Below are 15,920 nucleotides of genomic sequence, written 5' to 3' on the forward strand. Positions count from 1 at the left end.
CAGGGCGCTGTGGAGGTCACTGTTAAAGGAGCGAGCGCTGTGGAGGTCACTGTTAAAGGAGCAGGGCGCTGTGGAGGTCACTGTTAAAGGAGCAGGGCGCTGTGGAGGTCACTGGTAAAGGAGCAGGGCGCTGTGGAGGTCACTGTTAAAGGAGCAGGGCGCTGTGGAGGTCACTGTTAAAGGAGCAGGGCGCTGTGGAGGTCACTGTTAAAGGAGCAGGGCGCTGTGGAGGTCACTGTTAAAGGAGCAGGGCGCTGTGGAGGTCACTGTTAAAGGAGCAGGGCGCTGTGGAGGTCACTGTTAAAGGAGCAGGGCGCTGTGGAGGTCACTGTTAAAGGAGCAGGGCGCTGTGGAGGTCACTGTTAAAGGAGCAGGGCGCTGTGGAGGTCACTGTTAAAGGAGCAGGGCGCTGTGGAGGTCACTGTTAAAGGAGCAGGGCGCTGTGGAGGTCACTGTTAAAGGAGCAGGGCGCTGTGGAGGTCACTGTTAAAGGAGCAGGGCGCTGTGGAGGTCACTGTTAAAGGAGCAGGGCGCTGTGGAGGTCACTGTTAAAGGAGCAGGGCGCTGTGGAGGTCACTGTTAAAGGAGCAGGGCGCTGTGGAGGTCACTGTTAAAGGAGCAGGGCGCTGTGGAGGTCACTGTTAAAGGAGCAGGGCGCTGTGGAGGTCACTGTTAAAGGAGCAGGGCGCTGTGGAGGTCACTGTTAAAGGAGCAGGGCGCTGTGGAGGTCACTGTTAAAGGAGCAGGGCGCTGTGGAGGTCACTGTTAAAGGAGCAGGGCGCTGTGGAGGTCACTGTTAAAGGAGCAGGGCGCTGTGGAGGTCACTGTTAAAGGAGCAGGGCGCTGTGGAGGTCACTGTTAAAGGAGCAGGGCGCTGTGGAGGTCACTGTTAAAGGAGCAGGGCGCTGTGGAGGTCACTGTTAAAGGAGCAGGGCGCTGTGGAGGTCACTGTTAAAGGAGCAGGGCGCTGTGGAGGTCACTGTTAAAGGAGCAGGGCGCTGTGGAGGTCACTGTTAAAGGAGCAGGGCGCTGTGGAGGTCACTGTTAAAGGAGCAGGGCGCTGTGGAGGTCACTGTTAAAGGAGCAGGGCGCTGTGGAGGTCACTGTTAAAGGAGCAGGGCGCTGTGGAGGTCACTGTTAAGGGGGTGAGCCACTGAGTAGGTCACTGTCATGGGAGTGGGGTTCTGTGAAACCCACTGTTAAAGGGGCGGACTGCTGTGAAGGTCAAAGTTAAGGGGATAAACTGCTGTGGAGGTCCCATTTTTAAAGTGGCGGGGCACTGTGGGGGGTCGGTGTTAAGGGGTGGGGGACTGGAGTTCAGACTGTGGAGTTCACTGTTAAGGGGTGGGGTGATGTAGAGGTTACTGTTATGGGGGATACTGTCGATATCTTTCAACGACACACAGAAACTTTTAATGAAATATACCTGTGCGCAGCTGGGTCCTTCTGCTAGTGTTACATAAAAATGGGGATGGAGAGGTCTAAAATAACAATTGGTGAGTACACACCTTACATATCCCCCGCTGCTGCTGTTTGGTCACTGATCTCAACTTCCTGTTCCTGGGCTTGACGTGCTGGAAACTGCTTGGACTGCTCGCCCAGCGACTCAATATTCACGGTGGTGATCTGCCGCATCCACCGGAAGTCCAAGACGTTTCTGAGATGTCGAGTCTGAAAGCAGGAAGTGGAGAGAAGCAGGGACTGGAGCAGCTCCGAACAGCAGCAGCATTGGCTTGGTAAGGTGAGTACTAACTGTTTCTAAAATTTGCCCTGTCTGAGACTATTTTTATTTTAAAGTTTTGCAACTGGAATAGCCTTTTAATATTGAACGATGAGTGCTAATAATATTTTCCATCCTCTGATTTGACAGCTGAAGGCAGTATTGAGAAAAAGCCATGTACCGACAGCTCCAATGCCATTTGTGAATGCCCTGAAGGAAGTACACCAAAAAATGAGCGCAGAACTGCCTGTCGCTGTGGCAAAGGAAAAGAGATTATAGAGAACAGTATGTGGTGTGCATTGTGTTTTATAGATTCTATTTAGTCAATAGTGTAATCTATATTATAGTTTCAGTGGTATTTGGACTCCTGAAGATCTGTTGCACAGCTGACACCAGCGATGGTCCCCATTGACATAAAGGGGTCCATCAGGTTCTGCCGAGAAGTCCATTCTTTTGATGGAATCTTGGATGCAGATGTAAGCAGAGCCTAAAACTGGAGTAAGACTGTCCTCAAAGCAACATTTGATCAAAGTAATTGAGCTTCCCAAAGTGCCAGGTAGTAGGGGTTACATTGATTTACAATACAGGCTAGTTAAAGGGAACCTGTCGTGTTAAATGTGGTGTCTGATCTTCAGGCAGCATGTTATAGAGCAGAAGGAGCTGAGCAGATTAGTGATATATATTATTGAGGAAACATAGTCAGTATATTTCATTCATTTAAGTCCTGTTCATTCTGGGCTTTGAAGTCCAGTAGGAGGTCCTATCAGTGATTGTCAGCCTTCCCTCTATGAGAAAGAGGAGAAGACGACCCCAGAGGTCCCCCAGCCTATATAGCAAGGGCAATGCCTGTATTAATTTATAGAAATATAGGGGGATACCTGAAAGAGGATAACTCGGTACAAGCTCCGAGTATAACGGCAGAAAACAGAAGAGAGGAGCTTAGAGCAGTGTTTCCCAACCAGTGTGCCTCCAGCTGTTTCAAAACTACAACTCCCAGCATGCCCGCACAGCCAAAGGCTGTCCAGGCATGCTGGGAGTTGTAGTTTTGCAACAGCTGGAGGCACACTGGTTGGGAAACACTGGCTTAGAGTACCAATAATTAGAAAAATATATACGTTTTTATTAAGTTCACAATAAAAAACACACATGTAGTGAATGCTAAGGACAGGGTAAGGGAGCAGGGGAAAAGAAAACGAGCGCCACCCTGGACGGACACACTGGTCACAAAATATAATGATCTATCAATTAAATTACTGCAGATATGGGAAAAACAGATAATATGTGGTACAATGACCAACCCATAGATGCAGACATAATAAATAATTTACTGTAAAGGGTGAGTGGAGATCAGATGTGGCCAGGCCGCCATGGCTGTAGTGCATAATGTATGGTACAAAGGACATAGGTCATACAGAGATGTAAACAGTGTACCAATAAATAGACAGTGGTGGACCAAGTGAGGTAGCTCAACATTGGCAGCACATAGCCATGGCTGAGACCCTGTGATCAGACACTCACCAATGTGGGACCAAGTGTGAACGGCGTGCCATCTCATGAACGTATATTGATATGTCTTCAATTGTAGTCGCCTCCCTAAATGTTCATGGGCTGAACGAGCCATGCAAACGGGCTGAAGAATCCTCTCCACAGCATGATGCTGCCACCACCATGGTTTATGGTGGGGATGGTGTGTTCAGGGTGATGTGCAGTGTTACTTTTCTGCCACACATAGCATTTTGCATTTAAACTAAAAAGTTAATATTTGCTCTCGTATAACTACAGCACCTTCTTCCACATGTTTGTGGTGTCCCCTACATAACTTGTGGCAAACAGGACTTATGGCCAGTGTTCCCTCTAAGCTGCGCGGGTGAGCGGCCATGCAGCAATTATTGTGCCCCCGCTGACAAGTTTAATAAGGCCGCTCACCCTGCTTACGAAAAATCGGGGCGCCGCCTACCACATATTCCTGCGCTACTGCTGCCTCCTTCTTTTTCTGACGAGGAGGAGCAGCAGTGCACAGGGAGAGGTAATGTGGAGGCGGTGTTGTCGCCATCTTAGAAGCTAGACTCCCTCCTGAGACTGAGAGCTGCCTGCTACCTATGAACAGGCTGTATATAGGTGTAGGCTGTATATATGTACAGTACAGACCAAAAGTTTGGACACACCTTCTCATTCAAAGAGTTTTCTTTATTTTCATGACTATGAAAATTGTAGATTCACACTGAAGGCATCAAAACTATGAATTAACACATGTGGAATTATATACATAACAAAAAAGTGTGAAACAACTGAAAATATGTCATATTCTAGGTTCTTCAAAGTAGCCACCTTTTTGCTTTGATTACTGCTTTGCACACTCTTGGCATTCTCTTGATGAACTTCAAGAGGTAGTCTCCTGAAATGGTTTTCACTTCACAGGTGTGCCCTGTCAGGTTTAATAAGTGGGATTTCTCGCCTTATAAATGGGGTTTGGACCATCAGTTGCATTGTGGAGAAGTCAGGTGGATACACAGCTGATAGTCGTACTGAATAGACAGAAAAAAACAGCTAAGTAAAGAAAAACGAGTGGCCATCATTACTTTAAGAAATGAAGGTCAGTCAGTCCGAAAAATTGGGAAAACTTTGAAAGTGTCCCCAAGTGCAGTCACAAAAACCATCAAGCGCTACAAAGAAACTGGCTCACATGTGGACCGCCCCAGGGAAGGAAGACCAAGAGTCACCTCTGCTGCGGAGGATAAGTTCATCCGATTCACCAGCCTCAGAAATCGCAGGTTAACAGCAGCTCAGATTAGAGACCAGGTCAATGCCACACAGAGTTCTAGCAGCAGACACATCTCTAGAACAACTGTTAAGAGGAGACTGTGTGAATCAGGCCTTCATGGTAGAATATCTGCTAGGAAACCACTGCTAAGGACAGGCAACAAGCAGAAGAGACTTGTTTGGGCTAAAGAACACAGGGAATGGACATTAGACCAGTGAAAATCTGTGCTTTGGTCTTACGAGTCCAAATTTGAGATCTTTGGTTCCAACCACCGTGTCTTTGTGCGACGCAGAAAAGGTGAATGGATGGACTCTACATGCCTGGTTCCCACCGTGAAGCACGGAGGAGGTGTGATGGTGTAGGGGTGCTTTGCTGGTGACACTGTTGGGGATTTATTCAAAATTGAAGGCATACTGAACCAGCATGGCTACCACAGCATCTTGCAGCGACATGCTATTCCATCCGGTTTGCGTTTAGTTGGACCATCATTTATTTTACAACAGGACAATGTCCCCAAACACACCTCCAGGCTGTGTAAGGGCTATTTGACCATGAAGGAGAGTGATGGGGTGCTGCGCCAGATGACCTGGCCTCCAGTCACCGGACCTGAACCCAATCGAGATGGTTTGGGGTGAGCTGAACCGCAGAGTGAAGGCAAAAGGGCCAACAAGTGCTAAGCTTCTCTGGGAACTCCTTCAAGCCTGTTGGAAGACCGTTTCAGGTGACTACCTCTTAAAGCTCTTCAAGAGAATGCCAAGAGTGTGCAAAGCAGTAATCAAAGCAAAAGGTGGCTACTTTGAAAAACCTAGAATATGACATATTTTCAGTTGTTTCACACTTTTTTGTTATGTATATAATTCCACATGTGTTAATTCATAGTTTTGATGCCTTCAGTGTGAATCTACAATTTTCATAGTCATGAAAATAAAGAAAACTCTTAGAATGAGAAGGTGTGTCCAAACTTTTGGTCTGTACTGTACATAGATATATCTATCCTATCTATCTATCTATCTATCTATCTATCCCACAGGGGTTATATTGTCCGGCATGGTGTAACCTCCATACATTTGCTGTACAGTATGCGTTATAATTCCTGCACAATGCTATACAATATACATTATAATCCATTAGAGCCTACAATAACCCAAAAACAGTACCTCACTCCCCAACCTACTGCAACTTGTACAAAAAAAGAGCAAGGATTTTTACAAGGTAAAAAATCTAATTTTATTCAATATAAATCACATGATCATTACAGGTAGTGCTCAAATGGGACAGGACATGGAGACTGAGCCACAAAGGGCTATACAATGTGGAGAATCACAATGGGGGATAATGTGACCATACCCAGCAGCAGGGCCGTCTTTACCAAGGTGCAAAAGGGGCAGCTGCCCTGGGCCCAGTTGCTCCTGGGAGGCCCAAGGCAGCTGCCTCTTGAGCCCTGCTAGCTACTGCCCAGGGTGTCAGGCTGTGGGCTACACAGGCATCATGATCGTACTGTGTTAATTATCTTAATTCTAGGACCTTAATGAGTTTTGATCTAGGACCTTAATGACATCATTACCATGTGACCAGTAACCTAGCAATTACTGGTCACATGGCTATGAGGTCATCACAGGTCCTGTGTTGCAGAAGTTAACTGTGGAGCTTTTTTGTGTAAAGATTACATCAGAAAAAGGTAACAGGGGCTGTTATGTTAATATACTGTAAACTACTGTATAGTGGTGGGCTGTATACTGTGTGGTGGGCTGTATACTGTGTGGTGGGCTGTATACTGTGTGGTGGGCTGTATAGTGTGGGGGGGCCTGTATAGTGGGGGGGAGTGCTATACTGCTGTACTGTATAGTGTGGGGGGCTGTATCGTGTATAGTTTGGGGTGCTGTATACAGTGAGGTGTTGTATACCGTGAGGTGCTGTATACTGTGGGCTGCTATACTGCTCTACTATATACTGTGGGGTACTGTATAGTGTGGGGTGCTAAACTGCATACTGTGTGGTGCTGTGTACTATAGGGTGCTATACTGCATACTGTGGGTTGCTGTATACTATAGGGTGCTATACTGCATACTGTGGGTTGCTGTATACTATAGGGTGCTATACTGCCTACTGTGGGGTGCTGGGGTGCACTGTAACGCTAGGGTGAGCCGAGCCCTGGTCTCCTTCCTGCAGAGCGGTGCCCACTTCCAGCCCAGAGCACTGATCCTGAGCCGCTGGAGTCTTCAGAACTGGAAGTATTTACAGTCATTCACTGTACTCTACCAGATGTGTGTATTTTTTGTGTGTGTGTTGTGGTGGAGGGCGTGATTGCCTGCTAAGGTGTGGGAAGGCGGCATCCAGGGGGCCCAAGTAAATTTTTGCCCAGGGTCCAATCAATATTAAAGACGGCCCTGCCCAGCAGAGAACAACAATTTACCAGAGGCCGTGAGCAAAAGTGTAGTTGCGGGCGCAAATGCTAATCCCCTAATATAAAACAACTACTGACTATTGCTCACAACCTCTGTCCGAGGATGCTGTGAGGTGTCAATGGACGGTGCAGTACTACTAATAAAGATGGCATATAACAATGAACTGCAAACCTCTCGTCCCACCCTGATCCAGCTACCAAGTTACCTACTCATGTTGCTGCTGTAGAATGGTAACACGACTCCCCCACTGCTTCAACCCTACATTATAATCCATACACCATGCTGTTCAATATACAGTATAACACCTACACTGTGGGGTTGTTTACTGTACGGCATGGTGTATGGATTATAATGTATACTGTACGGCATGGTGCAGGGATTATAATGTATATTACACAGCATGGTGCAGGGATTATAATGTATAATACACAGCATGGTGTAGGGGTTATTGTATAGTATGGTGTATGAACTATACTATATATTGTACGGCATGGTGCAGGGATTATACTGTATAATACACAGCATGGTGTAGGGGTTATTGTATAGTATGGTGTATGAACTATACTATATATTGTACGGCATGGTGCAGGGATTATACTGTATTGTACGGGATAGCGCAGGAGTTACACTGTATTGTATGGGATGGAGCAGGGGTTACACTGTATGCTCTTTAATGTGACCATTATCTTAGGTTTTCCTATTGCCCACCTTTGATGGTGCTGTGCCCAGCACCTTGCTTTCAAAGATGGCTTTCTTCTTGCCACTCTTCCATAAAGGCCAGATTTGTGGAGTACACAACTAATAGTTGTCCTGTGGACAGATTCTCCCACCTGGCTAAAAAACACACCACACTTTTCATATCTTTTATTTTTTATTTTTTTATTAAACATCTGGAAAACCATATATCATTTTCTTCTCACTTTATAAATACTTACTACTTTGTGTTGGTCTATCACATAAAATCCAGATAAAATACACTTGTGGGTGTAACGTGCAAAAATGTTAAAAAGTTCAAGGGGTATGAATACTTTTTTTAAGGCACTGTACCATGGTCCAGGGTTACACCATGGAAGACTACCCCATTGTTGTCAGTGTTTATAGATCCAACACGTTCTTTATAGTCTATGGGTCCGTGAAAAAAACACGGACACAACATGTATGGCTTCTGTGTTTTGTCCAGGTTTCATGGATCGTTGCTAGTGTTCTTGAAATTTTTTTTTCAGCTGGGTAGTGTCTGTGGATTACAGATGACAAAAAACAGACCCATGGACCAAACACTAATCCTTGATGGATGAACCACTGACAAATCTTGTCACTGATATTTGTAGATTGAAATATCACACCAATGCAATGGTGAGGTACCACTAGATAGTTTCTTCAACCTCAAGGATAATACAAGAAAATTCAGGGCTCACTCTTCAAGTCTGAAGAAAGACAATTTTTATTTTATTTTTTTAGTTTATTTGTTTGTTTTCAACAGTTTCTTAATCTCCTATATAATTATTCCTGCAGTATTTTGCTAACCATAAATGACGACATTTTGGTCGGAATGACCTTTGTCAAGTCTCCTCTATAAGGATAAGTATGTAGGAGATTAAGAAACTGTTAGGCAATCTTTTTATTTATTTCAGCTTGTTTTTCTTCAGACTTGAAGTGTTCCCTGAATTTTCTTGTTTCATCTTGTCCCTGACGTCGTTACAGACACTGATGTGTGAATGAGGCCTGGTACTGAATCTTTTCCCACAAAACGATATATCTCTCTGCTCAGCTCCTTCTGCTCTATAACGTACTCATGGTAGGTTACACTGCATTTTTCATGGTAACAGATTCACTTTAGAGGTGAAACGCCCATATAGTAGATCAGAAGTTAGCGCTATTACCAGAGTCTCACAGTAATGTTTTGTTTGACTTTGACAGAGAAGTTGGAATTTTTCTGTTCGGTCACAGGGACATTTTTGCAAATATAACAGCAGGAAGTATTGCCGTCTGGGTTGTCGCTGCAGAATTAGCTTTTCAGTGACTGAGAACTTTTAGCATTCATTATGTGCTTTTTGTAAAATGTTAATTCAAAAGTGACAACCAATAAGCGGTACTCAGTGCTGTTACTTCTGCAAACATGTCCACACTAACAGAACAGAAAAATACCAACTACTCTGTAAACTACTTTACCATAATTACCAGACTTTGGCCGCTGCTCTAATTTCTGATTTACTCATATATGGCAATTTTTATGTTTTTAGATTAACGGTCGTCTGTCAGAAGTGAAATAGTGCCCGATCTGAGGACACCATTTTAATAGCTTTTTGGCTGTGTTTGGCTTTTTGTGCTCTTATTATAAGTAGTAGTTGCCTGTGCCCAGTCCAAGATGATGGCCTTGGGTGCCATGATTGGTTGGGACTCGTGTGGATGTGAGAACGCATAGGCGTAGGAACACCATGTTGCTGAAGGTGAATGTGTCACCTAGATTTTTCTTCTGCCATTTAAATTAAATCTGTCAGACTGCTGTAAATCACAAGGACACTGTAATTTTTCTGATTTCAGAATGCCAGCCCTGCAAGTCTGGATATTTTTCAGCTAAAGAAAATGGTGCCTGTCGTCTATGGACAAAGTAAGTAGTCAGTCCTCCTTAAAGGCCATCTGTCAGCAGATTTGTACCTATGATACTGGCTGTAAAACAAAACATGCAATGCAACAGCTCTCTGCAAACCAAATAAAGTACAAAAATGCATAATTACTGCTAATGCTATACTTATAAATTAGAGATGCTTGGCAAATAATTTTGTACAAAATTATTTGAGCCCGTCTGCCACACGTTAAGGTGATCTCTGTATGACGGGAACCTAACACTAAATTCTACCTGTTATGTGCCATGACGGCTACCATACAATCCAGGGAGTGTAGCTTCCACATGCATGCTGGGCCTGCTTTAATTTCTGTCATCTTTGGTGCCAAAATGGCCTCCATTACATCCAAGGAATGCAGGTACCAACATGCATGCCAGGGCCCATTCCACACCACTCCTGGTGCCAAATGGCCACCAAAGAATGCAATGAGTCCACAACTATACCTCTCCTGGTGCCAAATGGCTTCCAGTGAATGAGGGGGAGCAGGCCAAGCTATATACTCACACTAATTAAAATCAGCCTATGGGGCAGACGAGCTGGCTGACCTGTTGCATGTGCACTTGGCAGCTAAAGATATTTGTGTTGGTCCCATGTTCATATGTGCCCGCATTGCTGAGAAAAATGAAGTTTTCCTGTAAGCAAATGAGCCTCTAGGAGCAACGGGGGCGTTGCCGTTACACCTGGAGGCTCTCTGCTGCACCCTCTGCACTTTGAAAGGGCCAGGCAGTGAAAACATCATCACACCTGGCCCTCACTTCTCTTAAATCTGTAGGTTCAAATCTGCCTACAGATGACCTTTAATCAAAATGACCTAGACCCAACCTCTAGGATTTAACTGACTGATCCCATCACAATCAAGCCATAACAATTACATTAGAGCAATTCCAAATATAGAGGAGTCAGCTTCCCCCATGGCCAGTGCCTGCTCCAGGTTTAACTGGCTCTTTGGCACAGTGGGCACTCTGTCTAACCCACACCTGAATTGACAAGTAAAATGTTTACCCACGTTTTAGTGGAGAACCTCAAGCCTTGCGTGGTACTGGCCTTAGCGCTTGTGTAGTGAGCAGAGAGGTTGTCACAATATCTGTTTCAATCTTTATTGATGATTTTTGCTTTGCTCATTTTGGTCGTTTCTTTTTTTTTTAGCTGCAGCGCTATTGGTCAGAAAGTTTTAGAGCAAGGGTCTGCCACAGAAGATGTAAAGTGTACCATACCCACTCCTGTGACTGCTGGCCTTCCCGCCACTTCATGGACATCAACTTCTTCCAGTCACAGAAGGAATGTAACCAGCCTTAAGAATTTTACTACTACGAACCATATCCCGATCACCCCCCACCTCCCCACTCCTAGCAATATTGACTGGGGTAAGTGCAAATGTACTGAACGCTTTGCATTTCATACCTTAGCAGAACTTAGCTTCTTTCCTATTGTAGTCAGCAAGTATTGGTTTCCATTCAGGGAATTCCAAGAAACCGGGTAGAGAAGTAGTAGTTTTAGACATTTCCTGATCAGAAAATCATTTATTTATTTTCTGTGTGGGAATTTCTGCATATATTTTCACAGTGGAAAATCCGTGCATGACAATTTTGTTACATAGAAGTCTTACCACATTATTTCAGAAGATGTAGACCCAACCATCTTGACAATATTTTTATTTCCCCTATACTGGAAATAGTTTCTACAATACAGATATATCATACAAACTAGACATCTCCTAGGCATACTCCATAAATGTTCATATCGTGGGAAATACCCAGAGAGAAAAGGAAGGGGGAGAATCAGATGAAGTCATGAAGTCTGTGGTGAATTTCAGTGTAAGATGGAATTGTGTTCCCCTTGAATCTAGTCTATACTTCTGCATATCTCCTCTAGTAAGAGTTGAGAAACAAGAATGGTGATCTTTTCAATGGGAGAAACTCTGGAAGATCTGATGTGTGTAAGGACTGGTGACAATGCCCAAAGTTTCCTATTGGAAGAAACAAGGATCTCATGGGCTGCATTTCAGCCTTCACAAGAGAAGTGTGGCCAGAGCTGATTGACCACCTCCTAAGGCCACTTTCACACATCAGTGTTTTGCTGGTCATGGCCATTAATGATTGTGAGCCACAACCAGGAGTGGAGCCTACAAGGCGATAAGGTGTAATGGAAAGATCTGCACCTGTTCTGTGCTTTTCACCCTCATCTGGTTTTGGCTCCAAATCACCGATGGAAATCATTGATCAAACACTGATGTAAAAGTGGGCTTACCCCGATTTCCCAACCCCCTTCCTATCAAAATATTGGATATATTTGGCCAGACACTGGACTTTTGGGCTCATGTACCATACACAGGGGGGCAGCTTTACTAAGATTGGCATAGTAAAAAGTATGCTGGAGTAAGATGTGCCAAATTTATTAGGAGGCATGGGTCTTGTAATAAATTTGGTGCATCTTCTGGCTTTCTGCACACCGGAAACTGAAATCTACGGCAGTTGTGAGATGGTGTAGGTTTAAGCTATAAATTGCACCACTTTCTGGAGTAAAATATAGTAAGTCCAGCAGGCCGTGAGAGGCCACAGCCTACCCTCTAAATTAAGCCCATTTTCTAGAAACTTTTGAAAGTGAGAATTGCAAAAAGTCACAAATGATGGTACATATATGGTGTGCTCCCTAATTTTCGATTTTTAGAAAAGTGGCATAATTTCCCTAATACTCCACACATACAGTGTTAGGCTACTTTCACACTAGCGTTCTGCTGTCCGCTCGTGAGCTCCGTTTGAAGGAGCTCACGAGCGGAGCAGAATGCTTCCGTCCAGCCCTGATGCAGTCTGAATGGATGCGGATCCGCTCAGACTGCATCAGTCTGGCAGCGTTCAGCCTCCGCTCCGCTCGCCTCCGCACGGCCAGGCGGACAGCTGAACGCTGCAGGCGTGCGGATCCGTCCAGACTTACAATGTAAGTCAATGGGAACGGATCCGCTTGAAGATGACACCATATGGCTCAATCTTCAAGCGGATCCGTCCCCCATTGACTTTACATTGAAAGTCTGAACGGATCCGCTCAGGCTACTTTCAGACTTAGAAATTTCTCTAAGTTATTAATGCAGACTGATCCGTACTGAACGGAGCCTCCGTCTGCATTAATATGATCGGATCCGTTCAGAACGGATCCGATCAAACGCAAGTGTGAAAGTAGCCTTACAGTGCACGGAGGCCATACTGCTCCCTAGCACAGAGCTGTATGGCCTCTGTTGTGTTCTGTTTGAACAGATATTCTCCCCTATAAACAATACTTCCTTATACCTTAGTACATGCAGCATCCAACAGAGCATGCCGCAATTCATACAGAGCGCAACTTAGGCCACAGATCCCTTGATAAAGGTCGACAGCCGACCAAAACGTTGGGGTTAAATTTTTTGGCCAATTGTATTGCATTGTCACTTGCTTTGGATGGAACAAAAAAAATGATGTAAAAAGCACTATGTATTAAAAGCACTATCTGATGAAGAAAAAATGGTGTGCCGTGGATTTCTCCTAGGAATCAATTGACGCATGTCCTCTACGAGCACCCACCACCCAGGGTGTGCAGATCTCCTCTTTATCTTTGCAATTCATACAGAGGCATATGGAGGTACACTAGAAGCCTGATGCATCACAGCTCCATGCAAAAGGGTGCCATAACATGGTTGTGTACATGAGCAGCCTTATTTTCTCCAAATAATGTAATAAAATATCTTATTCTATCATTCTAGGGACGCTGTCCTTAATCGTGATTGGTGTCGTCCTGCTCTTAGCATCTGCTGGAGTAATCCTCACAACGCTAGCCCAAATAAATCGTAAGAAGACCAACAGACGATTCATTAGTAAGTGTTATCAGTGTTCAGTGAGCCCTAATGACCCCAAATGGGGCCAAAATCTGCAACATACTTGTTTCATATTGATAGCCTATCCTCAGGATAGGCTATCAGTATCTGATTGGTGGGGTCCGACTCCCGCTACATGGCTTAGGCTAGTTTCACACTAGCGGCAGGGGAGTCCGGCAGGCTGTTCCGGCGGGTGAACATCCTGTCAGATCCGTCCTGCCGCTAGTTCACGTGTGCCCCCGGACTGCCTCTCTCCCCATTCACTATAATGGGGGCGGAGTTCCGGCGGCAGCACGGTGTGAGGCAGCCGGACTAAAAGTACTGCATGTCGTACTTTTAGTCCGGCTGCCTCTTGCCATGCGCTGCCGTGCTGCCGCCGGAACTCCGCCCCCATCATAGTCAACTGCGGACACTTTATAGCTGAGATGTGTATTGGACATAAATTGTATTGAGACATGAAGCGCTGATTATAGATGCAGCCACATTGATCATACAGCTCCTGAGACATTCACTGCAATTGAAGTCCAAGCAACAAAAAATATAAATCCTTTGTACATGTATTTTTAAATATGAGATTTTAATAATTATATGAATTTGTACTATTTGGGGATTAGAATAGGGCCATTTGTTCAATATATATTAAATGCCTTTTGTATACATATATGAACTGATTTAATAAAAGACGCAAATGAACTGCTGCTCGCCAGCCATAATCATTCTTTCTATAAGGCTGGGTTCACACCTGAGCGTTCTGAAAGGAGCGCTCTGTATGCGCGATTGTACCGGCATTTACAATCGCGCATACAGAGACAAGCGAATGCCCATTGTCGCGCGTTCCCGAAAGTCTATGTATGGGAACGCGCGCCAAACGCCCCAAAGAAGCTCAAGAACTTTTTTGAGCGTAGGGCGTTTTTCAGCGTTTGAACGCGCTGTAAAACGCTCAGGTGTGAACCCGGCCTTAAAGTAAGTAGATAACTGAGGGGTGATCAGTGGGCCGGGCTCCAGACCAGTTGGTGAGCATCCTCAAGTAGATTAAGAGTTAATGTTGCCCACGTATTTACAGTGACTATAAGCCCTAGCCTAATTATAATATCGGTATCAGAGCTGAGAATAATCTTAGATCTATTGCAGGATTGTGCATTTGTATTAATCCTATCATGTTCTGTCTCGTCAGGAGGTGAGAGGTGCAAAGTTCCAGTACAAGAGGAGAGCACGAGTTCGGACTCCAGTCTCACTAAGGACTGTCCAGCATGAGGGGCGTCTCCGATCGGGGGCAGTTTCATCAGCTGCTTATTACTCACTGGCATCCAGTGGCTTATTCTCCACAAACCAGTTCAGGATGGGACTGCGACACTGCAGGAGCTGCCTGAAGACTTTCTGCTGAAAATCTCACTTCATTGTGACTTCAATTTTCAGACATTTAACCCTGTAGCAAACAGACCGTTAAGAAAATATTTTTTAATAAGAATATTTTTAAGAGCTTTGTTTCAATTGTTTATTTTTATTTTTTTAGGTTCTTCTCTTATTTGTGCATTTTTTTTTTTTTTTTTTTTTTTTTTTTTTTTTTTTTTTCAGGACAGATGTGGTTTATACTGTTTATTTTGTTTACATAGCTTTAGTAAAAGTCTGAAAAAATATAATTTTTAAAGTCCTTTCTTCAACAATTCCTTAGGTTGATTTCAAACAAACAAACAGGTTTTCTGTCCAGATGCTAATCATTTTTACAATGGATAGCATCCCCGACTCTTTCATTTCAATGGGTTTATGCATATGGACATTGTTTTCACTGACCATCTGACGAGTCAGGAAAAGACGCAGCATGTTCTACCTTCATCAGTTTTTTTTACACAGGACTGATCCATTCAAGGCAATGGGTCAGTAAAAAAAACAGTCCATTTTTATTTTTTTTACTGATGGTTGTGAGGTGATGCTGTATGTTAGGGCTCATGCACAAGACCGTGTGCCCCCCGTGGCTGTATTGCGGCCCGCATACAGCGGGTCCACAATACATGGGCACCAGCCGTTTGCATTCCGCATGGATCGGAACCCCACGGAAACCCTACGGAGTGCTTCCGTGGTGTTTCTGGCTGTGCCTCCGCACCGCAAAAAAGTAGTGCATGAGTGAATGGGTCCGTGATCCGCATGAGGCTGCCCCGCGGTCTGTGCCCGTGCATTGCGGACCGCAACTTGCGTTCCGCAGCCAGGGCACAGAGCCCTTACGTTTGTGGGCATGAGCCCTTAGTCTTAAGTTTTTCTTCTCGCGTGAGAAAGCCAAACATGAAACAGATGCATTCCTGATGGACAAAAACTGAAATGCTGAACACAAAACTGATTTAATTTGCATGCAAAACCATCGGGTTTTCACTGAACAGACCCTGACACATTCTGTATCGCTGAGGTGAAAGAAGTCTTAGGCCAGTTTCAGATGAGCGTGTTCACTGCGGGAAACATGCTACATGTGTCAGAGGTATTTCCCAAGGTAAACACTGCTCCGGTCACGTGACCTCACGGCATTATAATGATTTATAATGCTGTGTGTCTCTGCCCGACCTCCGCTGTAATGAAATGT

General features: G+C 44.7%; 1 protein-coding gene across 3 annotated transcripts in view; it reads left to right on the top strand.

Annotated features, from left to right (window-relative positions):
- The window catches only part of TNFRSF4 (TNF receptor superfamily member 4), a 29,173-nt gene extending 14,296 nt beyond the window's left edge, over positions 1 to 14,877 (top strand). For 2 of the 3 annotated variants that reach the window (XM_044281933.1, XM_044281934.1), the window contains 5 exons: positions 1,871 to 2,005; positions 9,428 to 9,494; positions 10,657 to 10,874; positions 13,241 to 13,351; positions 14,526 to 14,877. In XM_044281933.1, the coding sequence (XP_044137868.1) occupies positions 1,871 to 2,005; positions 9,428 to 9,494; positions 10,657 to 10,874; positions 13,241 to 13,351; positions 14,526 to 14,605 (611 nt within the window). In that variant the 3' untranslated portion in view covers positions 14,606 to 14,877. The remainder of the gene's footprint in view (positions 1 to 1,870; positions 2,006 to 9,427; positions 9,495 to 10,656; positions 10,875 to 13,240; positions 13,352 to 14,525) is intronic. The other variant, XM_044281935.1, reaches the window with a different exon arrangement.
- Positions 14,878 to 15,920: the final 1,043 nt, after the last annotated feature.

This window comes from Bufo gargarizans, chromosome 2 (genome assembly GCF_014858855.1).
Source record: "Bufo gargarizans isolate SCDJY-AF-19 chromosome 2, ASM1485885v1, whole genome shotgun sequence".
NCBI lineage: Eukaryota > Metazoa > Chordata > Amphibia > Anura > Bufonidae > Bufo > Bufo gargarizans.